Source organism: Ixodes scapularis, unplaced genomic scaffold (genome assembly GCF_016920785.2).
Source record: "Ixodes scapularis isolate PalLabHiFi unplaced genomic scaffold, ASM1692078v2 PGA_scaffold10__122_contigs__length_95168666, whole genome shotgun sequence".
Classification (NCBI taxonomy): Eukaryota; Metazoa; Arthropoda; class Arachnida; order Ixodida; family Ixodidae; genus Ixodes; species Ixodes scapularis.
The window spans coordinates 34,725,637-34,751,900 of record NW_024609836.1 but is presented as its reverse complement, the minus strand read 5'-3'; the positions used below and the strand labels follow the sequence as shown (position 1 = coordinate 34,751,900).

At 46.6% G+C, this 26,264-nt stretch overlaps 1 protein-coding gene across 1 annotated transcript in view; it reads left to right on the top strand.

Moving 5' to 3' along the window:
* Positions 1 to 201: 201 nt before the first annotated feature.
* The window catches only part of LOC8030623 (U4/U6.U5 tri-snRNP-associated protein 1), a 39,099-nt gene continuing 13,036 nt past the window's right edge, over positions 202 to 26,264 (top strand). The window contains exons 1-15 of the mRNA XM_029971562.3: positions 202 to 803; positions 4,982 to 5,033; positions 5,121 to 5,179; positions 7,207 to 7,369; positions 7,740 to 7,839; positions 10,024 to 10,098; positions 11,177 to 11,273; positions 13,182 to 13,321; positions 16,626 to 16,698; positions 16,833 to 16,906; positions 17,019 to 17,078; positions 17,155 to 17,279; positions 18,634 to 18,734; positions 19,773 to 19,900; positions 24,880 to 25,038. Of these exons, the coding sequence (XP_029827422.2) occupies positions 560 to 803; positions 4,982 to 5,033; positions 5,121 to 5,179; positions 7,207 to 7,369; positions 7,740 to 7,839; positions 10,024 to 10,098; positions 11,177 to 11,273; positions 13,182 to 13,321; positions 16,626 to 16,698; positions 16,833 to 16,906; positions 17,019 to 17,078; positions 17,155 to 17,279; positions 18,634 to 18,734; positions 19,773 to 19,900; positions 24,880 to 25,038 (1,650 nt within the window). The 5' untranslated portion in view covers positions 202 to 559. The remainder of the gene's footprint in view (positions 804 to 4,981; positions 5,034 to 5,120; positions 5,180 to 7,206; positions 7,370 to 7,739; positions 7,840 to 10,023; positions 10,099 to 11,176; positions 11,274 to 13,181; positions 13,322 to 16,625; positions 16,699 to 16,832; positions 16,907 to 17,018; positions 17,079 to 17,154; positions 17,280 to 18,633; positions 18,735 to 19,772; positions 19,901 to 24,879; positions 25,039 to 26,264) is intronic.

Here is a 26,264-nt window from a genome sequence, read left to right as displayed (position 1 = left end):
TTGCCGGTACAGCACGTGTCAAAATTGAGCTAAAATTAGAAAAAAAAAAAAAAAAAGATTTGTTAAACAGGAGAAGTAAGTAATGGGAGCACCATTCAGCATACCTAATCAAAAAAGCGCATAAAAATATCTCTCACGGCTTTATTTGAATAAAAAAAGAACGAAGTGCCTGGTGCTGATAAAGAGTGTACGTACATACATGTGTTACTATTTGGGTTTCGTGTGAAATGCACGAATTCGATAGCCCAGTCTCAAGCAGACGATGCGGCAGCGGTGGTTCACTTTCGGTTTCGGTTTCCTTTTTTTTGCATCAAAAAGTAAAATGAGACATTCGATAACATAAATATATTTTTGTGCATATTTTTTGTCGCGCAATATATTTTAAATGTTTTAAAATTGTTTATAAGTTATAACCAACGTAATTTGTAACCACGGGTAACAATCTGTGACACTAGTGGCGTCACAAGCGCCGCTCTAGCAGAAACAACATGGCCGCCTTGTTTTGAAGCAGTTCTTGCGCCGATCGTTGTGTGGACGTTGTTCATTCTCGAACTTCACAATGGGCTCGTCAAAGAAGCACAAGGAGCGAGACCGTGATAAGGACAAAAGCAAGGAGAAGAAAAAGTCTAGGCGGTCCTCTCGTTCGAGGTCCCGGGACCGGGACGGCAAAGACAAGGACAAGCACCGACATCGTAAGCGGACTCGCACTGCCGACGAAGAAACTCAGCCTGCGGAAAAAGTCCGACTCAAAGAGGACCACGTCTCGCCCTCGAGGGTCAAGCAGGAACACGCGGAGTCGGAAGGTGAGCCGAGCCGAGCTTCGCTTTTCTCCGATGCGTCTGCGTTGCGTTAAGCCGGCTGCGTGACAGCACATGCGGTTCGATGAAATCGTGTGATTTCACTCTTGCTCGACGGCTGTGTGCTGTTCAGTGCCAGACTTGATCATTAAGCTCTTGAACGTCTTAAAACAGGATGCGCAACCTGAGCATGTGCCTTCAGAAGCAGTGCACGCCGTCGCAGGCAGTACAACTATGGTGGCTGGAACAAGTTTTCGACTGATCTGTTTGGCGTCCTATCCCACCCATGCATCGAAAATGGTAACAAAGTGGCAACAAATGACTTTACAGAAGCCGGCCTGTCATGTCGGATGGCGCGATCCTGGCGGTTGGTGTCAGAAGTCCTTGCAAAAAGTGTGATCGAACGGGAGTGTCGCTGTCGTCGCAGCGTTCCAGTATATGCCTTGCACGTGACGTCATATGGCATCGTACCAGCCCCCATTGCTTCGTATCATGCACTTGTGCCTGTACCTTCTGCAGCATACATTTCGCACGATCGAGTTTGTTATGCTCGACAAGCCTTGTTGAGAAGGACAAATTCAATGGTGCGGAATGTAAGCTGCAGAAGGTATGGGCACAGGAGCATGATACGGAGCAATGGCGACATCAATGCAGGTCATGTATAGAAAGCCTAGATTGAAGAGAGGGTACATCTCGAACCATGGGGGGCGTTTTCAGTGAAATGACGGACGCCTTTCGTGCAGATTGGTCGAAAGTGTACGTGTGCTGCGTTGCCGCGTGGCAAGGCACCACTTTTAAGAATATGTGAAAGGCACCAGCCGGGCACGCGTTCCAGGCACGATAGTACAACATTTAAAGGGTGCTGAACCGAAATTTGGATTTCACAAAATAAGGCCCAGAAGCGTTGAAGGGGATGCTACGAACTCCGAAACATCACTCATACATCGATATCTCAAGCGGATGGCCGTATTTCTGGAAAAAAAGGGCGCGATCAAGCGAGGAATGTCATGTCACAATTCTCTTTAACAGTTGAGAATGAAGGGAAGCGGCCTCGCTTCTCTCCTCCTCGCTTTGGTTCACCTGCTCGAGGGGACGAAGTGAAGAGGAGAGGGAATGAGAATCGTGACATTGTATGTCTCATTGGCCTTGTTGGCCGTGTTCAATCGCGCACTTCACTTTAAAAAATATGGCCGTCCGTTAGAGATATTGCTGTATGAGTTATGTTTTAGTGTTTTGCACCTTCCTGCTTATCGCTCCAGCCTTGTTTTGTGAACTCCAAATTTTGGTTCAGCGTCCCTTTATGAAATAAGGGTGGCTCTGACATCCTTATTCAGCATGGCGCGTGAGCAGGCGCTTCAGTTCACGCCAATCTCGTTTTTATGCATGCAGAGTGCCTACACCTGCTGTGGCCAAACAGAGTTGTTTGTAAAGAGAGTGTTGTTCTGGCATGTTTCACGCCAACACCCACGACTTCATGTTGCCACTCTCGTATATCTGCAGGATTTTTTTCACACCGAGGTATATGCGAACACTATGTAAGCCATTCGGAGCGGATGCAGGAATTTCCTGAGGGGGGGGGGGGGGGGGGGGTCAGGTGTTGGTCAGTGTGCCATATGTTTAGGAACCCCCTCCCCCTCTCCTTCGTTTTACCCCCTAAAATTTACACAAGCAAAAATCAAGAGGGGGGTCAGAACATCCAGACCCCCCCTCTAAATCGGCCCCTGAGGCCACTAGGGTTGAAAACTGCAGTTATATGTGGCATGCCAAACTCCAAATGTCATCCATCAAATACCAGAAAATGTATCTGTGAAAAGAGCAGACGACGACACATCTGCTCTTCTCTGCCGTGTCTTTTGCTCAGTTTATTGGTCTCTGAAAGGATTGTGATGAGAATGAGTTCTTGCATAGAACGCATAGAATGTCTTAGAAACTCATCTTCCCATTGCAACTAAGACAATCGCGACACTGATGACATCTCTTTTACAAATTGTGGCTGCAGACTTCACCGCATTGCTTGTAAGCTGACAGCTCAACCATATGCTTCCCGGCACTAGCTTGTGTCGTGGACGATTCACAAAGACCATGGATGCGATACCAGTCTTTTTCCACTGCTCTGGTGGAAAGTGGCAGCACTTCAGGGAGGTATTCAACACTTGCTTCATGCCATTCAAATATTAAATATAACTTTACCAGTAGTATGAGGCTGTTCTATTTATATCTGTAAATGCATTTTCTGGCCCTTACCTCACATTACTTTTTGTTCAGGTGGCAATAGCATAAACAATAACAAACTAAACCAAGAACTAGACTCAAGCATTAGGGTGAGCAATAACAAGCAAGACCAAGAACTAGTCTAAAGCTATCAGATGAGCAGCATCAAACTAGACTGGTAACTAGACAGAAGCATAGCAATAGCAAACTGGACTAAGAACTAAACTGAGGCAATAGCGATGGCAAACTAGCTCAAGATTTCGATTGCAGCACTAGCATGAGCAGCGACAAACTAGATGAAGAACTACACTGAAGCATTAGTATAAGCAATGACAAACTAGATTAAGAACAGCAATAACATGAACAAAAGCAATAAAGTAATAAGCAATGTCATATTATACTGAAGCAGTAGCAATGACAAACCAGGCCAAGAACTAGTCTGGAGCACTAGTATGATCAATGTGACAAACTAGACTGAAGCAATATCATGAGTAATAACATGAGCACTGTTAAACTAGACAGAAGCCATAGCAATGACAAACCAGACCAAGAATTAAACTGAAGTATTAACATGAGCAGTGCAAACTAGACCAAGAACTAGAGTGAAGCAGTTGCATGAACACTGGCATGTGAGCACTCTAAAGCTAGATTGAGAACTAAACTGAAGCATTCGCATGCACAGTGACAAACTAGACCAAGAGCTAGAGTGAAGCAATGCGCCGAGAAGCTGAGGGAGAGGAGGAGACGAGAGTGCGCAAGGACACCAGAATGCCAAACTCTGATTGGAATGATTGGTGGGTATACGTAAAGCTGGATGCCTATGTCTTTACTAAACTCGCAACCCGCAACTCTTTGGGACGCGAGAACGCAAGCACCCCGCGGCTGCGAGCCCCGTTCCCATGCCTCACGTGCTGCATTTGCCGTAGATAATAGTTTCATATCGTTGATTTCTTTCCGCTCGGAAAGACGCTCTGCTCATACAGTGTGTTCACATATTTCACACTTTTTTTGTTATTTCTGGACTGAGTATTGCTTTCCGTAAATATTTGCTTCTCAATCAGCCCTTTAACACAAATCAGCCAGAACGGCAAGAACGGGAACAAGGCTACAAGCGGGAGGTCTTTACTCTGGGACGCAGCTTGATTCTATAAACCCTAGCCATCAAAAAACACCATTAATATTGAAGTATTTTCTTATAATGCTCCTATAAAAATTGGCAGGGATGCAAAAACTGTTGTATAAAGAGATTTTTTTTTTCCCCGTTCCTGTTGAACCTTGTGAATTGTACGGCAGGGCAACAACGGTGTGCTTGCTCTCGTTCTATGGAAAAATGCCAGCACATTGGCATTTTAAGTCTTGTCATCACATCAGGTATGGGCCCAAAGTAATCGTATAAGAAAATCAAAGCTAAAGATGTCGCTGGCAAGACAGCGAGTTTACAGAAAGCAGAGAGCAGGAGGTCCCATGTCTAGAAATCCTCCGAGGTGCCACTGGGAGAGTCAGCTGTTTCAGTGTGAAACACCATTCTTGTACTTTTTTCCTAAAATATTCCAAAACATAGCTCCTCTCTCCCCTCCCCCCCATGTTGGCCCTCTACCTTTCGGCGGTGGGCTATCTGACCCCAACACTCGAATGAGTTTGATACCCTCAAACAAGCAAGAACTAGACTGAAGCACTAGCATGAGCAACGACAAACTAGACCAAGAACTAGACCAAAGCAGTAACATGAACAGTGACGTAAGCAACCATATAAGCTACATCGAACTAGACTAAGAACTAGACAGAAGTAGTATAAATGGCAATGACAAACTAGGCCAAGACAAGACGGAAGCAATAACATGAGCAACATCAAATAGTCTGAAGCAATAGCATGAGCAATGGCACAAGCAACAGTGAACTAGGCCAAGGTCATCTCTATAGAGTTCAACATTTGGGACACTGCGGATGTAATCAACATATGTCATTTTTTGCAGGCGAGTCGTCGAGCTTTCGGGACAAGTCTTCCCTGAGCATCGAGGAAACCAAGTAAGTATCACCTGCTTTCACAGACCTTTGTTGAGTTTTAGTCATTGCTTAGGAGAAACTGATATTTCTTCACCTGCTTTTTTTCAGCAAGCTCCGGGCCAAGCTTGGGCTCAAACCACTGAACGTCGATGGCGGTGGTATCCCAGGTAAAGTGTGTTTTGCGGGGAGATGGTTATGGGAGGGCAGTGTCTGTCAAGGGCTGACCACAGAAGATATGATTGTGTCGTGCACAGCCTTTGCTGTATGGGTGGGCTCTCCTTTGCCTATGGTCTGCTTTGAACTGATTTCCGGATTGGAAGGAGCTCATGACGTAGGTCCTAGGATGCAGCCTCTGTCAGTCAAGGCCTCTCCTGCTGTTGTCAGTCCTGAAACTCCTAAAAACAAGAAAAGGGAGGAGACAGTGGGAAAAGCGAGGAGGAAAACGCTGAATCGGGCCCGCCAGCGTGGTTCATGTCCTCGCTGAAATCGTACACATATACGAACGAAATACAATCTTTGAAAATCGTGCACAATTTTTTATGTGCACGGCACAAATCTTGTCCTGTGTGGACAGCATTCAAGACGGACAGTAACCTTGACTGCGCTTGGAGACATCCAGTGCCGTAAAATAGCGAGCATGTGCCCTCAAATTTTTTTTAGGTAATTCACTCAAACTAAAGAGGGGGTTCTTTGGGGGACCACGAGCAAAATTTTATATGGCAGGCACAAAAAAAATGGCTGCCGTCAAGAGTAAAAATGTGAAGTCTATGCTGCATTTAATTGTAAGAGCAAGCAGAGTTGAAACTCTATGCATAAGCATGTTTGTACGAATGACGCCTTCACTGCACGAGTGCATCTGCGACGCAGTGTGCGCAATCGATGTGTAGCGCTCTTATAGTTTATGTAACCTCTGCTTTGCTTGCACTTACAATAAAAAAAATTATAATCTACTCATGCTCCAAAAACATATAAGGACAAAAAAAAAAAAAAAAATCTTGATTTCTAGTTATACAGCAAGGTGTGGGGGCACGTGGGTAACCGCACGACTCAATCATATGACCATCTCCCATTATTTGTCATCACGAAAGATATTAGTAAGGTTTCTGGGACAGTGGGAGTGCAAGCGAAAGCCCCTCGTTTCTAAACATCTGTCGAATATTGTAAAGTTCCGAAAGGATGCCCACTCAAAATGAAGAGATAAATGGTGAAAAACGTAGGGTGGGCTCTCTTTGGGGTTGCCACAGCAAAACTTTATCAAGAATTAATGATGAACTCCCTGGCACCGGCTACAAACCACGTGATGTGGAAACTGGTACTGCAGACCGTGGACACTGCAGATTCGCGTTTCATGATGCGATAAATAGCAGGAAATTGCTACAAACTCGTGTCAAGGGAAAGGATACTGCAGGTTGCGGACGCAGCAGATTCTTCTTTCACGGTGCTAAGGACCTGCGGAAACCCGCCGAGAACATCCATCTCACGTGAATGAGTGCTGCAAATCGCATACGCAGCAGATTCAAGTTTCATGGTGCAATAAACACGCGGTAACCCGCTACAAACTTGCCTGTCACAGGAACCGATATCACGCATGCAGATCGCACACAAAAACGCGGGAATCTGCTACAAACTTGTGTGTTATGGGAACAAGTGCCGCAGATCGCGAACACAGCAGAATCGTATTTCATGATGCAATACATACTCGGGACCAGCTCGCGTGAAATAGAGACAACGCGCGCAGATCGCATACAAAAATGCTCGAACCCGCTACAAACCTTAATGTCACAGGAGCGGATACCGCAGATTGCGGATGCAACAGATTTGCATTTCACAGTGCAACATACACACGGGAACAACTCCCGTGTTAAGGGAGCCGACATCGCACACGCAGATCGCGGACAAAAACATAGGAACCTGCTATGATCTCGCTTGTCGGACATGCCGGTGCAGCAAATTGCGCAGTTGATGCAATAGCTGTCGGACATCGCCAGACGTTCGACGGGAGTCGGGGGGTTGGCAATGTTTCATAAATGTTATGTTACGGATATTTAGCCAGAAAAATGGGGTGGGCGATCTCTCGGGGGGGGAGGGGGGGGGGGGGGGGGGGGGCATTCTTTTGGAACTTCACGGCAAGTCGCAAGCACCAGGTTTCGCCGAAGAAGAGTCGCGGGTAAACTGTTTGACTTCTCATTGCCAGGTCTCGGGGATGCGCCACCCGGAGACGTGGACGAGGACCAGACGGAAAAGCGTCAGGAGGTCTTTGTCAAGACGGAGAACATCCACGACAAGCTGGAGGTGCAGAAGCTCCGGGAGAAAATCGCCGCCAACCGTGACAAGCGGAGGGTCCAGGACAAATACAGGTGAGGACATGCTCACGGAGGCACGGTGCCTGGAACCAGCCTCCGTCCATTGTGCTGACCACATCCCCAAAACTAACCCCTCGGTTTCCACCCGGTGAGGTTGTAGAAGTTTCACGCTGTTGTTAGCCGTGACCCTGACGGTTGGCAATGGCAGAATATAACCCCCGTGAAAAATTTCCACAGTTAACATCCATACTTACTGAAAAAGAAATGCATATGAGTTGCACTTGAATAATAAACCAACAAAAAGTTTAGAAAAAAAATGCAACTTATAGATTGGAAAATACTGTAATCTTTGTGGTCCTGTTTCATGCAGGGATATAATTATCTTAATGAATTAACTACAAATTAATGCCACGTTTGAATGCAGGGACGTCAAGAGCCTGGGGGATGGGGACGACGACGACGCCCTGCTTTGGGTCCGCAAGAGCCGCAAGCTGCAGGAGGAGAGGCAGAAGGCCGAGAAGAGGGTGAGGACGTCGTTGGCAGCACTCTCGCCCGGACGCGCGGGGTGCGGCAGACAAAACAAAGCCCAGTTATTTCCAACCCATGTGGATAGACTGTGCATCACAGAGAGCTGAGGGTCTGCCCGACCATGAGGCTGGTGGTGGCGTTAGGATGCAAAAGTTGAGGACAAGACACTACTTGAAGCTAAGAGGGAAGCTCAAAAGAAAAAAATGAAATTTCTCTGCGAGAAGGCGCCAATCTCTTTGAGAGCGGTGCCTCCTTGTAGACGCATTGCACGAGATCCTCAAAGATCTCATGGGATGCATTGAGGTGAAATAAATGAAATGAAAGAATCAGATGGAACGCGTCCGCTTTATGTCACGTGGCATAGTAGGTGGCGCCACCATGCCCGAATTAGAAACGGCGTTTATTTCCGATTTTGCAGCCAGGTCTTAGCGCCGCAGCCACATGTGTAGGTGGTGGTGCCATCTGTGCAGTTTGACGTAAAGTAGATGCGAAGAAGTATTTTTAATGTTATAATGATAGTAAAAATAATCTTTTTTTGTGGGTGCCCCTTAACTGCCACAAGAGTCTTCTGTTCCGTGCACAAATATAAGGAAACATCAGGTGACAAACAAAATTCAGAAACAAACCAATACTGTAACTAACTTTATTTTTGTCTGCTCAATAGTATCTTGTGAAGTTCAGGTTTCGAGATTATTTTGCGGACACAAAATTTCGCTATTTGGAGGGATATGGTGCTTCCTGTAAACAACTTTATTTTCGCTTGCTCAATATTTTGTAACTTTTGCAAAGTGGGGGTTTTGGGAATATTTCGCGCACACGAAATTTCGCAATTAGAAGCAGTACGTTATGTATTCGTAACTCTGGTGTGATATATTAATGTGGGCAATTTTTGGCAGTATGTTCTCGAGTCGCAAAACTCTCGAAAATTGTGTCTTCGTGAAAATTAAGTCACTTATAGTAATTGGCGCTAGAAGGTTATAGAATTGCGTGATTAATTCTTTAAAAAAATATTTTGATGTGTAACTTAGAATTATGGGGTTTTTGGTAATATTAAGTTGTTTACAGTATGTGTGTGTTTTGTGTTTCTTATTGTTTTCTTATATTAATGCGCCAAACAAAAAAATGGTTGGTTTTGGGTATCCAAAAATAAAGCTTTTTATTATTAGTAGTAGTATAGTAGTAGAAGTAGTAGTAAAATCGAAACAGGTACAGGGGCATAAAGAGAAGTATCAACAAAAACACTGTGTCTAGGTAAACTGTTTGATTGTTGAAGGGAAGAAGCAGCCATGCTGTGGATTATTTCTAAAGAAAGAGGCTTGGAAGTCGGTTTTGGTGGCTAAGATTCAACTATACAAGAATCAGCTTTTTTTTTTTCCCCTTTTTCGAGAATGTGAAATTGCCATTCTTGGATTTTGCGGACCTTTTGTAATTAATTAGTCACATGATATTTTGTTTTTTCCAAGCTCATAAGTAAAAAAATGCGGCGTGCATAACCCAACGTTGGTATTGCTTGTAATTTTTATCTTCAGATTCATATGAAGCGGATAATGCAGTACTGAATGGGCTTCAACCCCTCATTTGGGCCAACTGTGACACAGCGCGTGCACTGTATGCCACTGTTAACGTGAATGCAACATTGCCCCTTTTTTGCATTTTACTTCGAAAGAATATTGCCAGACATACTCCGTGAGAAAACATGAAAAAAAGTTAATCGCTCGTTCACGCTAATTAGTATCGCAACGTACGGTCAGCGGCAATACGAGCTGAACCAGTTTAGTGCCAACTGTAAGGGATAAAATGCCACATGGGGTGACTCTGGCATGCTTAGCTATGAAACCGACTGCCGCAGTGCGACGGTAGAAATTGCGGCGGTCCATTCCAACCTTTTTTTACGGCGATAGGTGTTGTGGGCTCTTCCCGTCGCCAGAAATGACGTCCGTCGTCGTAGCGGGACGTCCGTTGTCGACGTTGCTGGGTGCTCGAAAATTACCGCCTACTGTCACAGTGTCGTTGGGATTCGATCCCGGGTCCGCCGCGTACGAAGTGGGCGTGTCACGTCAGAGCTACGCCACAGCTTTGAGAATCTGCGGCGTTTGCCAGATGGCCTTAGTCGCCACGATGTCACTTGTCGTTCTCAATTGCTTCCGCTTGCACCTCAGTCTCTCATTGTTTGTCTGCAGGCCAAGCTACTAGAAGAAATGGACGAGGCATTTGGAGTGGGCAAGTTGGTGGAAGAAGAGCTCAGGACTACAAAGGTGAGAAGGGCCAGCCTGGCCCTGTGGGCATCTACTTACGGGGAAGACCCTGTGGGGACGTTGTGGGGTTCTCGAATGGCGCGGAGTTTTGGGGATCCACAGAAGGAGGAGGGACCTCCGGGAAGCTCGAGCAACCCACGAAGGGTCAGGAGGATTTCGACGCATTTCCAATTTGCCCCAAAACGTCGGGAATTTTGCGGGGCTATTTGCAGAGCCTCGAAAGACTAAAGTCGGCGACGAGTTTTGGAGACGTGCAGTAAGTCGGCAAAATATTGGCGAGTCTCGGGAGCCCTTTATGAGTTGGGTAATTTTCGCAGTTTCAAATTTGGGAACATCCGGGAATTGAGGAAAGCTTTTGCGGACCCATAAAAGCCTTGAGAATTTTCGTGCTTGGTAGATGGCGCGACGAGTCCGTCATGCCATCATCGTGCCTCTCGTGCTATCGAGTGACTCTCCACTAGGTGGCTCGAAATGGCAGACGGTTCCCTAAAGAGGCTCTCTCCGAGGGTTGTCTCGTGCGGCAAAAAAATTGAGGATGGGAGATGGAATGCAGCAGTAGGTTAGTGAGGCAGCTCAGAGAAGGGAGTGATCATCTTTCACTCTGGCTTACCCTGTGGCAATGCATTTCGTCTGGGTGCAGCTGGGGTCGCTAAACAAGCTATACTTTAGAGTGAGGAACCTTCGGCCATCTTGTTCAAAGGTGTCAATGTGCAGGGTCTTTCGGGAACAGCGTCCCCTTTTGAGTCAAAATTTGCTCCAGAGGCTATGCAGCAGGTCGGATTATAGCCCAGGAGATACGGATCATAAGAGACCCTGTGGTCGGTGCTCGAAGCTCACGAGGCACCAATGTGTTATGGAAGGCGGAAATATAGAACTATGGATAGAAGGTAGAAATATAGAATAAAGAGTTCCTATGTGCATCCTGAATAATATTCCGAATGTTGTTGACCGTACAACCCCGCTGTGGGTGTTGAATAGCACTCTGAACGACCCTCTGGGTCGCTACCCCAAGCGGCAAAAGCGTGGCTTTTGCGCTGCCAAGACGGGAGGCTGTGTTCTGAGTGCGTCCCGCTTGCAGCACTACAGCGCCAAGCACCTCAAGGGGCTGGAGGTGTTGCACAGCACGGACAGAATCAAGGAAGGACAGACGGTCGTCCTCACCCTCAAGGATCAGGGTGAGTGTTCAAAAACAAGTATGGTATGGTGCCCGGAAGGCGTCTTCGACCGGCGCATCTGGTGCCCTGCACCGCCCGGTGCCCCGCACCTCCTGTGCGTCGAAAGCGGTCTCGAATGGCAACAAATTGGGTCGTCAGACGTCAAAATTTCTGCGGTCGGTTGTAGGGGCTCTGGCAAAAAGCGTAAGCGACCGGGAGCGTCGTCGTTGTCACAGCGTCCCGGCTTCCAGCTGCCCGTGGCTCCTCGAACCGTCGAGGTGGAGAGGGACCTACGGCAGGACGGGCATTTGTTGTGTTTGCCGCCACGCCATTGCTGGGATCGCCGCAGACAACGACGCGACACTTTTATCGCGTTGTCGGACAGAAACGGAGGGACCGTTGGTCGGGTTCTGTATTTCCGGTCGGATACACCGCCATTTTGGTGCATTCGTAAAATGAATAGAAAACGCCGACGGACGAAGCAAGGCGGTGCGATGGTCAGCACAGCTTGCCAGTAATGAGGAGGCCTAGAGTTGGAATTCCCAGCTTCACCAATTCTTTTTTTTTTCTTCCTAATCTTTATTTTCATTTATCTGCATATTTCAACCACTTTATTTTAGAGAGCACGGAATATCAATGAAAATGACCCGTAATACTTTTGTTGTTGATGTGCAACCGTGACCGTGTCGAAGGGGCTTTGAAATGTGTCGAGCTGCAACATGCAGCTTTTTTAAAGCCAAAGCTTTATGCGGGAGCCCCGCACGGACCTTGCTTGCTCATGTTGGTAGCGCCGTATACAAGGCCATGGGAAAGAAGCCAGGAACAGAGCGAAGTTGTTGGTTTGATGTCGTAGCCACGAGAAGGGAAGTGTCACGTGACATCGTTGTGTCGTGCGACGACGCATTACATCAGTTTCCCCGCTAAATTTAGTGGGAAAGCACATCTGCTCAATTCTGATGGAAGGTTGTGTGATTTAAAAATCCCATCAACTGCTTTCGTCGCAGCTCCATTCTATTGGATGGAATGTCTAAGCCAGGCAATATTTTGCAGCCCCCTCGTAGCGAAATAGAATGGGTCGATCGATTGATTGATCAATCTGCCGTAAAGTCGCATAAAGACGCCCACCCAAAATGAAGAGATAAATGATGAAAAACATGGTGTGGGCTATCCTTGAGCTTGCAACATCAAAAATTCACAAAAGAAAAGCGATAAAACACCTGGCCGTCCGCTAGGCACATAGCCAGGGGGGGGGGCCCATGGGGCGCGGGCCTCCCCGAAATCTTTCATTTTGCTGGGACCTCCTCTCCCCCCTCACCCTCATACAGCATTTTGTCATGGGCGGACCCCCCTCCCCCCCGAAAAAAAATCCTGGCTACGTGCCTGCCATCCAATACAAACTTTGGTGAAACGGGAAGTGACACCACCGATCTCGGACATGGCAAAGTTGTGTTTGACGATGCAATAAATGCGCAGGAATTCGCTACTAACTTTCGTGTCTCGGTAAAAGATATTGCGGACGCAGCAGATTCGCTTTACACGGTGGGAAGAACATGCGGGAACCTGCCACGAACTCGCATGTCAAGGGGACCGACACCGGAAATCGTGGACACAGCAAATTTGCGTTTTACGGCGCAATAAACATGCAGGGACAACTCGTATCACGGGAACCGATGTTGCGTGCCCAGATGGCGGACAAAAACATGTGAACCCGCCACAAACTTCCCTGTCGCAGGCACCAGTACCGCAGACTGTTCGGTCAATGCAATTTCTTACAGATGTTGCGCAAAGCGGCATCCAACACCGCTTGCGCAGTGTTTTGAAATTTTTTATCTTATATATATTTAGCCAACGGGCTGGGAGATCTCCCGGGAGACGGCGCCCTTACGGGATTTTAGGGTAGTGACGTTGTGGCCACCTCTGCGTGCCCAGGGGTGCTGGACGAGGGCGACGACGTGTTGGAGAACGTGAACCTGGTGGACGAGGAGCGAGCGGAGCGCAACCGGGAGAACAAGAAGGGCAAGCCGGGGTACCAGCCCTATGACGACACCGAGGTGGACGAGTTCGGCATCGTGAGTACCGTCGGGCCGGTTCCCGCTCGTGCCCGCGTCGTGTTCGGCCGTCGTGCGTCTTCGTAGAAAGCCGGTTTCTCCAAGCCATTTGTACTCCGTGACTGTGGATGGGGAACGGGGGTTCTTTGCCTCCTTTTTGGCACGTATGGTGGTATAGGTCTAGATTTTGACAGTGTGCTGTAGTGCAGATTCCTAAGGTATCGCAACCTGTAATGCAACTTCCTCTAATCTGCCTTCCTGCAGTGCACATTGCTGTAGCACACATTCCCTCTCATGCGTATTTCTGTTGTGCAGATTTCTGCAATGCAACCAGTCTTGGGAAGTACTATCTACTTCAAGTGGGTATAGAAAACTTCTGCTGTACTTGAAGTAGATTTTCTGAGTATGTACTTGTACTTCACTTAAAGTATATTTTCTGGTACGTTCCGAAGAAACTACAATTCCTGACTTTAAAGTGCATTACCGAAATATAAAAACATAAAGATGGCAAATGTTTATGCGAAAATGCGCTGTCGTCTTTCGAGACGTCATCTCATCATTTCTCTGAATGAAGTAAAGACTGCTACAAGTAAGTGCCTTATGAGTTGATTGTGTTAAATAGTTTGACAGCAGGAGTAAAACAACCACACAACTTGACTTTATCCAGCATTTGCCATGATTACCGAAAATAACTGATACACCCCCAACACCCCTAAGAGTGCATCAGTTTGAAAAAAAAACAACAAAAAAAAAAAAACAGAAACGCTGTATAAGGGAATGAAATGGCATCATAAAAGATTGTGTTAAAAAGTACTTGTACTTGTGCTTTACTTTGAAAGTACATTGTATTTATAGTACTTTACTTCAGGTATGTGGTGCTTGGTGTACTCACTACTTTACTTGAAGTACATAACCTCTCATTTACTTTGTACTTTACTTAAGTACTTTTTATGCATACTTTACCCAACACTGCAAATTCCCATATGCACGTTCCTGTAACACATACTCAGGTAACACAGGAGCGCAGATTTCTATAACAAACATTTCTGTTAAGCACTTTCGTGTTGTGGAGATTTCAGCAGTGCACATTACTTTTGTGCAGATTTCTGCAGTGCACATTCCTGTAATGCGTGTTCCTGTGGGTACATTGTTGCGACATATTCAAGCAACACACATTTCTGTAGCACATGTTTCTGTAACACTGATTTTCTTTAAGGAGCATTTATGTTGTGCAGATTCCTGCGGTGTACATGTTCATAATGCGGAGGTGTCGCACGAAAACTGGCCAGTATAAGGAAATGCATTGGATGAGGCGTGGATTATCTGTGAAAGAGGAGGCAGACGCTGGAGGGCGTCGTTGGATGAGGAGAAGCTCTTCTCCTCGTCCAACAACGTTCTCCAGCGTCTGCGACAGTTCCGAGGTAATCAATCTTTGACACCGACTTCAGTCGAGAAATTGGCGGGGCGTGAATGTACTGATTGTTTTTTTACAGCGGAGCTGTTAAGGGCTAGTTTCCCCAGGATTGTGTGCCCCGCAAAGTACTGTCGACACAAAACTCTGGACAGCTACCGCCATCTATGAGCGACGGTGGCAACCAGACAACCGGTTTACTGGCCTCGCACATATATGGCGGCAATCTTTCCAGCCTTTCCACTCTGGTTTTCACCAGAGTGGAAAGGCTAAATTTCTCTAGGCGTCGTCCTAGATGTCATCCTAGAAGTCGTCCTTGAGGCCGTCCTTGATGTTGTCTGAGAAGTCGTCCTAGAAGTCGTCCTTGAGGTCGTCCTTGACGTTGTACTCGAGGTCATCCTAGAAGTCGTCCTTGAGGTTGTTCTAGACGTCGTCCCTGAGGTCGTTCTAGACATTGTCCTTGAGGTCGTCTTAAACGTCCTCCCTGAGGTCGACCTAAAAGTCGTCCTTGAAGTCATCCTAGACGTCGTCCTCTAAGCGTCATCCCTGAGGTCATAAAAGACGTCGTCCTTGAGGTAGTCCAAGAAGTCAGTCTTGAGGTCGTCGACGATAGTACAGCTTCACTGGTCTTCCTTCTTCACCAGAGTGGAAAGGCTGAAAGTTTTTTTTTATGATGCTTAGAGCCCATACATTGAGTTATGACCATAAATAGACTATCGCAGAAACTGGTCTAGTTCCCCTTTAAACACATTCTGCGTCGCCACTGCCTTTGCCATGACAGTGCGGGAAAGGTGAAAATTTTGTGCAGATGCCAGCAGTGTCCTCACTGTTTTCTGAGCAAATACTAGCTTTCAATTCAAAGTCTCGACTCAGTGTGGTGGTCAGTTCGAAAGAAGGACTCGGGAGTTTGGAACGGTGGTTATGAATGAAACAAAAATCATATTTATAGAACTTTATAGAAAAAGATCGCACATTATATACATTCAGTAGTCAAGTTCGGTCGTAAAGATCTTGCTCACGAGTTCTCGCACTACCAGTGATGTATCCGAAATCTTCTGTATGACGGGCACGTGGTCCTTGAAGAAAGGGCATAGTGTAGGTGGAGTGTCCGTGGCAAGCTTGGTCGAAGCTGCCACATTCTTTCAGACATCTGTTCAGGGCACTACTACTCGGCTGCCGGTACCACAAGTGTTGAGATGTTCCTTTCGCCGAGCTTCTCCTCTTTCACAGATAATCTACATCATCACGCTCAAGCAATACTGGCTCACCCATGTTCGTTAAAGTTTTTTGTGCGAAAAACTGTAAATATGGGCTTGACGCAGAACTGTGCATGTGTGGCTTGTTTTTGGCAGGTACAAGCTATATAGTCTGTTCCGGTTTGTCTGGGACAGAAGAGTGCAGTGCGCTTGCTACGGAAGAGGCCGTCTTCATCTCTAATCTCATCAGTAGTGTTTTTGCACCAAAGGTTTATAGGGCCGGGGTTTCATAAGAAAATGTCAGAGGAGGTGCAATGCAACAATTTTGTGTGCAGAAGTGCAACACACTATAGTGTAAATGACTTAATTTTCACAAAGATCCAACGCTCGCGATTTTTGCGATTCAAATGACGTTGCAGAAAATACTTCTCGCGAATATGTTTTCCTACGGTTTGCAAATACATGGCATATCACCCTAATTTGTCAAATTTCATGTTTGTGAAACATTCCCAAAGGCTCCACTTTGCCAAATTTGGGAAATATTGATCCCGCAACAATAAAGTCGGTTACAGTGTTTAGTATTTATCTGACCTATGCCCTGCTTGACGGGAAACTTGACACGTCGACTTCTGCTCCCAAGCTCAGAAAAGCTCCGAAGAGCTCCAAGCACATATTCCGTACCTGGATTAGGATTAAGATACATCTCTTTTCTGCACAGGTGAAAAAGAGGAGCCTACTGTACAAATACGATGAGGAGATCGAAGGCATCAAGCAGGACAAGTTCAAGATCGGTGAGTACCCAAGTCGAGTCGACCTGCGTTCAGTCGGCAAAGGCACGCGGCGGCCTAATGCACGTTGCGAACGTGCTCTGCCGAGGACGCCATTTTCTCTTCACAATTGGATGCGGGCGCACTCACCGTCGCAGGTACCGGAAACACCGAGGCAGACAGGGAGCGCGAGCTGGAGATTGTCCGCATGAAGCTCCGGCAAAAACAGCAGGTGTGTCCGGCAACCCTTCGGGCGAGCGGTGAAGTTCCTTGCCGAGGCCTCACTCCGAGCCCCGTATTTAAGGAAAGGTTTTTCCTACGAAGCTTGGTGCGTCTCGTTGCAGGATTCCCTGGTGATGCCAGCGCCCCAGATTGCCACCGAGTACTACACTCCCGACGAAATGGTGAGCCCTCCTCCGCGAGCCCCCCCGAGAGCTTCCTTTGCGCGGTACGTTAACTCGTGTTCTTCTCGTGCCCCAGTCGACGTTCCGCAAGACAAAGAAGAAGGTGCGCAAGACACGTAAGCGGGAGCACCTAAAGCCAGACGACCTCGAGCCGCTTCCTGGGAAGGACGACGCCTCCTCGGCCAAGGACCACGGCTCCAGGTGGGACTAAAGCGACCGAATGAAGAGGAGGGGGGGGGGGGGGGGTTAAAAATGGTAGTAGAATGCGGCAATGTATGGCTTTTGGGAATGTTTCACTCTTTCTCGTTCTTTCTCTTGGCGACGGAAGAGCGGAAGACGAAAGTGGACGAAAGGTTAGGCGTGCTCGTTTCGCCTTGAAGAGTTGAAGTCGTTCGGAGTGCCAGTCAACCTTATTTATTTTTGTAGAGTGTGTTACGGCAGCGTTTCCTCGCGAAGAAAGCTCGAAAAGGGCCAGGTACATAGCTTACAATCGGATGTTTCGCTGCCTTTTTGCGCACAGGAAGGCATTGCCAGCGATACGGGTTTGTCGGGACTCTTTGCCAGGAGCTCTCGTGTCCACGTCTAAGCTGTGCCGTTCCGAAACGGCCAAAATGCACGCTAATGCAGGGAACCTTTCTCTCTAGATTATTACATTAGGTCCACAAAATGAGTGGCACTCTCGACACTCCATCCCCCGATCGTCTTGCGAGTGCTGTCATCTTAGTTCTCGATGCCGAGCGGATGCAGTTGGCGACGGTTACGATTTGAAAGTGCAACTTCTCGAGCTTTAGACACGGTGTCATGAAGCATGGACGACGTGGTCTTTTCTTCGTCACACTCTTTTGACATTTCTGGTGGGTGGAAAAGCATTTCCTGCACTTCCAGATAACTGGCAACAATGATTTTAAAAGTGAGTTCCGGCGGTTTTACGAGGCACCCGGATGAAACACATTTTCGGAATACCTAGACCTTTCTCTTCCCGGCACGGTGTTCATCATCTCTAAATTCATAATAGTAGCCGTTGAGAAAACAGCGAATGAGGGCGACGCCGATACCAATGTTCTAATTCTCAATCACTCTCCGGTGCGTTGTATGGCTTGCGAGTCGAGCAGGCAGTCTAAAAAATGTGACATTTCACGCGCTTCTTTCTCATTTTGCTAGTGTGAGCTTTAACCGGCATTCATTTCACACCATCAAACTTCTCATGACTTGTCGGGAACAAGCTGTACCGCCCCAATATCGCCCTGTATTACGCATCTGACGTCACGTCTTCAGTTTTGCCACTGGAGCCTTTCGGACCAAACTCGAAACTTCAATAACTTTGCGAAAAGAAATCAATGCGACTCACAATTTGGGTTACTAGATGTGCCTGTTAAGGCATTTAATCCATTCTGAGGTAAATCAAGGACTTCCAAGATTTCGGCAGAGTTTCTTGGCAGAGATTTCGGCAAGTGTTTCTTTTGCTGTTGCGAGCAGAACGAGACCGAAACCGCTTTCTCGGCGGGCGTGCGGCGATGGCGCGGAGCCTATAGGGTTGCGAACGTGTCTCGCGCAGGCGTCGAGCGGAGAAGTTTGCAGAGCCTGTCTACGTCAACCCGCAGAGCCAGCAGTTCTTTGTGGATGCCAACAAGGCTTCCGGCAACGCCGATGACGACGGTAAGTCGGACCTTCGGAAGCTCTTTGCTGAAAATCGGCAAAAAAATATCTCGTTTGTGAGCAGGGTAAAAGGCACTCAGGCCTCGAAAAGGTGGGAGACAGAAACAGACTATTAAGAGTGACAGCGCCCGAAATTCGGCTGAAAAGGAAATGACAACTGATTTAAGAAAAGGTTTTTGATTGTGATAATCTGTAGATAGTGCCTCCTGATGTTAAAAAAAAAAAAAAAAAACTTTATTTATGTTCAATTTGTTCATACGATGATATCCTGAGAGGTGCCCAACCCCCTAAAGATAACCCGCTCCCTATTTCTGGTACAATTTGCTTTTTTTTTTTTTTTTTTTTTTTTTTTTTTTTTTTTTTTTTAACATTAAAAGATGTTTTATTTCTAGTAATTGCAGGGCCTTGGCAGAAATGGTGTTACTTAGAGTCACTGCATGTTCCCAGAGTGCCCAGTACTCCCAGTCTCGAGGTGCCAAGACGGCAGCTCAATTATTTTTCTTCACTGTGGTCGCCGGTAGTGCGAGAACTCGTGAGCGGGATCTTTACGACCGAACTTGACTACTGAATGTATACAATGTGCAATCTTTTTAACACAAATTAATTACCCAGTTCTATAAATATGATTTTTGTTTCACTCATAACCGCCGTTCCAAACTCCCGAGTCCTTCTTTCGAACTGACCACCACAACGTTTATTGGAGATTAGTACAAAATGACAGGAGCGTGATGTTTTCATAAAAATTTAGTTTACAATCTTTTGCGGCACAATTAATGTTGTTTTTATACAACCATGTCTCACCGGCGATTTCAGCTAGCGGGCCCCGACCTGGGCGCGTCCTAACTTTGGCGGTAATTCGAGGCTCGTCTGCTCAGGAGACATGGATTGGCCACCCGAAACCCCTTGCATCGTATATATTTCGGCACCAAAACTAACAAGAGGTGTTCGTGGTTACAAAAAAAGATATCTCGCTAAGCTTTCATATTTCAAAGACAGTCCCGCGAGGAACTTGACGTCTCGGGGTTTGTCTGTTGTCAGAGGTGGTGGGTCCGGACGAAGACCTGGCCGGCGTGGCGGTGGAAGAAGACGAGCTGGAGCAGACCTTGGAAGCTGCCCTGAGCAAGGCACGCCGGCTGAGGCTCAACCAGAACCGCCCTTTCGAGAAGGTGAGAGCTCGACGTGCGTCTCGACGGTGGCCTTCGCTGTTCGGGCGGAAAGGGACCCGCTACGCTACGGCGCTTAGAACGCGGCATCTTCAACTGGTGCGTTTACCGCGTCTTGGGAGGTGGTCCCTCAATTCTTTGCACGGACCACATGCGAGACAAACCTGCATGGCAGAGTATTATTACAGTAACAGCTGTTAGTGGCCCGCTCCCTGGTTTTTTGACGGCGTGAGCGTAAACGCTGTCAGTTTCCCCGCTAAATTTAGTGGAAAAATAGATGTCCCGTGACCTGTGGACCAATTCAGTTTCCCCTCTAGGTTTGGTGGGAAAATTGATGTTACATGACCTGACGTCACAGGACTTACAGACAAATTCAGGTTCCCCGCTAAATTTAGTGGAAAAATTGGCGTCACGTGACCTATGCGCCAATTCAGTTTGCCATGCTGAATTTGGCGGGAAAACACATCATGACGCGAAAAGAATTTATTCATCAACAATGTATTGACGCTAAATCAACGCGCCATTTCAATATCAGATTACCATATGACGCACAATCGGTGCAATGTCAATCGATCGTCATCGTCATATCGTCGAATAAGCAGCGCAGCTGTCGCATTCTAAAAGCATCACGTCGTGCGATTGTCACGTCGATGCCGCCTTGCATCGAGGCTTTTCTACTCCTAAGTCGCTCACGTTGGCATGATTTTCTGGCGACCATATCACATTACCTGATGTCACGGAAACGATTCGAAAGAGCCGTAAAAGAATGGAGAAGCGTGTAGACAATCGCGCGGTTATACCGTCGAGACCAGTTATAACGAAGTCGACGGGAATCTGAAATCACTTCACTAATTCGCTTCTTTGTTATATCTAAACTCCATAAAAATAATGCGCAGAAGAAAAAAAAGAAGAAAAAACTGGGCCATTACGGGCGCATGCTTATTGTGCCTGCAGAAAGTGATCAAGGCTTCACTGCATGCTTCCTCTGCTAGGTCGAAGTCGCTTCTCTCTAACTGCCGAGAAGCTCCGATCAAAAGAAAACCTCGCGAGCTACGTACGGACCGCGTCCAGATCCCCCACGACATCCACGACTGGGACACGGAAGATGAAGCAAACAAAGCGCGCACGGTACCGAGTTCGCACTCAAGTTCGTGTTTCGTTGCTATAGAGAGCCTAGATTTAAGAAAGGGAGCAACTGCTTAGTCGGGGTCACTTGGTTTGTGGGCCGCGTTTGCAAAATGAGCTGCAGCCTGCAAGGAGTCAAAAGCGTTCACCGTCTGCCAACGTGTCTGCATCTTCGCCTGGTTTTCTTGCCATGCTGGCCACGAGACGACTAAATGCAGGTGCACTTGAGCTCGTCTGCCCGAGAGGCGTCCGCCATGAAAATGGAGTTGCTCCTTTCTCAAATCTAGGTTCTTTCCGTTGTCTCCGTCAGTATGTCGTAAGTATGTTGTCGCCGACGCTCCGAACGCCTCGTTGGCATGCTGCGGCGGCTTCTCGACATGCGATGCGGAAAAGCCGCTTCCTAAATAAGGAGCAGGGAGCAGACGATGATGCGGAGGCTGCCACCGTCGGCCTTTGCAGCACGTCTGCGGCTCGCTCTGGGTGGCTGCTCGACCGCAGCAGCGAAATGCGGCAGTCTGCGACCCGAGAAACTTTCGGAATTTAATTATTTTTCATAAATTATCGGAAATTTTTTTTCGGTTTGTTTATGGAAGCTGCTGAATTTCCTTTGCTAAAGACAGACACAAACATATTGAAAAAGTGCAAACTGGAATGACAAATTGTGATCACTTTGCTATAGCCCCTATTTCGTTATAACTAGGGTTCCGCGTTTTCGGTTTTTATTATTTCAAAATTCGGCGTACTTTTTTCGGTGTTTATTTTAAAATTCAATTTTCGGTTTTTTTCGGTGTATATTTATGCCCAAAAAAGTTTATCGGCTTCTTTCGGTGAATTAAAACAAACACTAACGGACACCGGATCAGACGATCCTTGTAGCTTTGATATTTGTGATCACTCAAAGAATAACTGCACAGATATATTGAAAAAGATATCCACACTTTATTTGGCAAATGTGTGCAACTGTAAAAGAAACAACAAAAAAAAGACGGACGTACAAACAAGCCAGATATGAACCCTATGCTCAATACACATGGAACTTTACCTTCTGTACATCGGGATTACGTGCTCTTATTATAGTACACACACATGTACTTTCCCAAGTTTGCTTCGTTGATCCGCACTTTTTTTTTTTTTTGTTAATATGACCCTGAGCTTCGAGAATTCCCTCTCAACGCTAACACTGGGCACTGGCGGGCTGAGGGGATGAAGCGCTGCCTGAGCAAAAATCGGCCAATCAACCAGTTGTGACCGCCAAAAGAGACACGGTGCGACGTTTTGAAGCACAACACAACATGCAGAGCTTGCATCCAGTCTTCCTTACAACAAGTTTGAAAACAGGCCCGTACATGGGAAAGTCATGGGGCATTTCGAACTTCAAGTTCCGATCGATGATGTGCACATTAAACCATAACGTCATGATGGCATTCGTGTATTCCATACGTTCGGACACGTTTCGGTCGGCACTGTCGTTCCACTTTTTCGCCACGGCACCTTTTCCGGTTAAAACTGAATTTTAGAAAATGAATTCGACGTACTTTTATCGGTTTTTATTGGTTTAAGTCGAAAATGGCGAACCTACAAACTGACCTTTTTCGGTTAAAACCGAATTTCTGAAAATAGATTCGGCGTACTTTTATCGGTTTTTATCGGTTTAAACCGAAAACTCCGAACCCTAGTTATAACTGACTTCGTTATAACCGGTCTCAACAGTATTTACTATTCTGCGTTTTTGGAGTTTATTTTTTTTTCCCAAAATTATGAGTTTCTCAAAGCATTCGTTTATGATTCTTGAAATACAAAGTTTTTAGGGGTGTTCAGCTTCAAATAGGGTTACGTTTGAGAGAAGCAAACTGCAGATACAATGTTATTCAGTCATTATTTAGAACATTTGTGGCAAAAATGAATGCTTGTTAGTATCAAGTGTGCCAGTGTTTACATCAACTTCTTGTCCCTGTCTATTCTTTCGGTGCTTGTCTAGGGTCATGAACCAACTGGCCGAAATTGCCACATTAATGCAACTGATTTAATCTCGAATTTCTGTCGTCAACGAGGATGACGGGGGAATGTGTGCGAAGGTTCGGTCTGCTACAAAAGGAAGTCACAGAAGGGTGAGTGAAGGTCTTAGAAAAAAGGGTATCCGGGAAGAAGGTTCCCTCTTGAACTGGCTACGTATTCAACCTTACTTTGGCCTTTGCCGTGAGGAGGACGCCTGCTTTTTCTCATAAGGGTTCAGAGGACATACTTTTTTAAGACTTTGGAAAAGGCAAAGTGGAACGAGTGAACTTGGAAACGATAAAAAGTGGACCAAGAAGGTGTCTTTGGGTCCCGGAAAAAGTTTCCTTATTTTTTGCAACTGAGTTTCTGTATTCTGAGTTTTTCGGAAAAATCTGAATTCGAAATATTTTTATCGGCGAGTGTTTTTTGGATTTTATTGGATTTATCCGAAAACGCAGAACCCTAGTTATATTGTACGACCACATCAGGAATCCTTCCTGTCGGGTAACGGAAGGATTCAAAACTCGGCACGACGTCCTAGCATCTACGAGAAAGAACGGTGCCAAACATATGCACGAATGTCGCCAGTGTGAGAGCCACGGGTTCTAAGCGGACCGTGCAAAACTGACTTGTTCCGCTCCACCGACCTTATCCATTGGATTGAGGTAAACGAAGATTACGAAAGTTTAGTCTTAGTGCCTGTTTACAAGGAGTTGTAAGTACACCCCCGAACAAGTTTCATTTCGTAGTGCGACGCTCTTGCCACAGTCAAGGTACTCGGATACGGGGTGGTGTTGGGACTGCCACAGCTCGGCAACGAGAGCTTGTGAGGCCATGCATGTCGAGAACACAAGTTTGCAGCAGCCCACCAAGTTTGAGTGTGCCAAGCATTCGCGATGCTATCGCTGCTGTTCCAAATTCTTGTGTTCTAGCTGACAGGCGGTATACAGTTAGAATGTTGCCAGACCGCTGCTCGTCATGAGCTGGCCGCAATGTCATGGTGCTCTGCATTCCCTCGGAGTGTGTTTCGGCATTGCGTGCTTTGCTGCCGAATGAGCTATAGACACGTGAAGTACAGAAACGAGCCCTATAAATTATTACATACTCAAGAGCTACAGATCCAAGCGGACCTTTTTTTTTATTTAGTTTGTGTGTTGACCCTTGCCTTTCTATTCGAAAAAAAAGAAATTGCCTAAGCAGTTGGTACAATAATAAAATCTAATGACCCACTTCCCTTAAGTTTGTTTAAGTCTCCGACACGACATACTAGGGCTGCAACGAGTAATTTTTTTTTTAATTTACTGTCATATCGCAATACCTATGGACAAAGATTAATCGAGTTTAACGGTGCCTTAATTTGGAATAATGTGCTTAGCAATGTAAAAGCGATAGGTAACTTTTTGGTATGGTTAAAAATGTTTTTTCTCGCATTGCAAGATCAAAGTTAGGATCACAGTATTGTCATACTATGCTTCAGATTAGTAAAATGTAGAATTATCTGTTACGTTAGTATTTTCTGATGTTATTTTAATTTTATGCTGCGCACGTTGCCCGTCGCATTCGAAATTCTATTTTGTTAATGGACCGCCTAGGGGTCCAAGCACCGATCGTATTACATTGTGACAAACCAGGAAATGAAGTGGAACGAACAAATGTATGAAAAGGTGCTCTCTTTTCCTCGTTCCAAAAGATACCTCTGCCAGAGACGCGGGAGAAAAGAATTTTCCCACTCTTTGAAATGTGCACGCCCACGCTTGACCGGTAAAGCGACGGTGCAACACCCGCTAGATTTTACGATATGTGCTTCTTGTTAGCAGAGCCGTTGCCAACACTAGTACACCATGGCACCCTTGTCTTCCCAGGTGGCCGAGTCGGTGCTCAAGATGGGGCTGGCAGAGAGTGACGACCCCTCCCAGAAGTCGATCGTGCTCAATTCGACAGCCGAGTTCTGCCGCACCCTGGGAGACATCCCCACCTACGGCATGTCGGGCAACCGGGACGAGGAGGCCGAGGAGCTCATGGCAAGTGCCGCGACCGTTGAACTGTTGCGCGCATTGTTTTTGGGTGTCCCAAAGCAACAGTAGTTTGCACATTAGTGCATACAGGGGTAAAGAGTAGGGAGGCAAACACTGTAGGGCAACCCAGTTATGAAACCTTGCTTGTAATGAACTAAGGTCCTAGCACTGCGCAACACTGTTGGTGCAAACACGACGTCGGCACATTTTGCCGTTCTGCTTGGAGGGGACGTAGGAAGGCACCAAAGTTTACCTCTTGGGTGAGTACTTGAAACAAGCACTTTTGAACACCACCAATAGTTTCAATGACAGCCTTTGAATTCTAAAAAAGGTGAAAGAAAACGGAAATTGCTTGTTTGCTCCAACAGCGCCACGCAGCGCACCCGTAGTGAAACCATCAGCTTTGGGTGGAAGGATCACAGTGTCTAGGAGAGGCAGGCCGCTTCCTCTGGGAAGGCTCTTCTTTTTGTTTGTAAAGCACGACGGACTCCAATGTGCCATTGTGAAGGTAGAAAACATTCACAGTAGTATATCACTGTGTCATGTGGTGTCACGCACGCACACACACACAGCGTGTGGCCAGCTTATTTGCGGCACATTCGGTGTGTCTTGGAGTTTGATACGATTGAGACACACTTAAAGTTTTCTTCAGTCTAGCCACGCCTTTACAGTAGACAGGTACCAGTATGAGCGTCTTCCACAGAGGAATAGATGCATGCGCCAGACGGAAACTGCTATGGTGGAGCTTCCGAAATTCCTTGTTTTATTGTTTTATGTGCTAGCCTATTGCGCCTGTGCCTCACCTACGCCTGGCATCAACTATTTTGTGCTACATTATCGAGCGTAGCTTTTGCAGTATGTTCCAGGGCTAGCCTATAGATGGCGCCAGTCTTAAGTGGTTGCAAGAGAAAGCAACGCACTCGGTCAAAGGGAAGCGTGCGAACCAGCCTTTCCTGTGTTTTCGTCCCTGTGTGCTGCTTTTTCATTACATCTTTCGACTGAGGTGCCGTGTACACCAGTGATGGGCCGAACTTTTGTTGAATTCAAAATTCGGCAGTGGATGTTGGATGTATGTATGTTAATGGCTATACCCTTTGTAACGGGCAGTAGCTTGCACCACCAAGCCTGTTCGGAAAATTCAGCAAAAACTCAAGGTTGTCAAACTGACTAACTGATTTTTTTTTTTTAATTTTGCAAAAAACATTTTTCGGTGCCTAGTAGAACAAAATAAA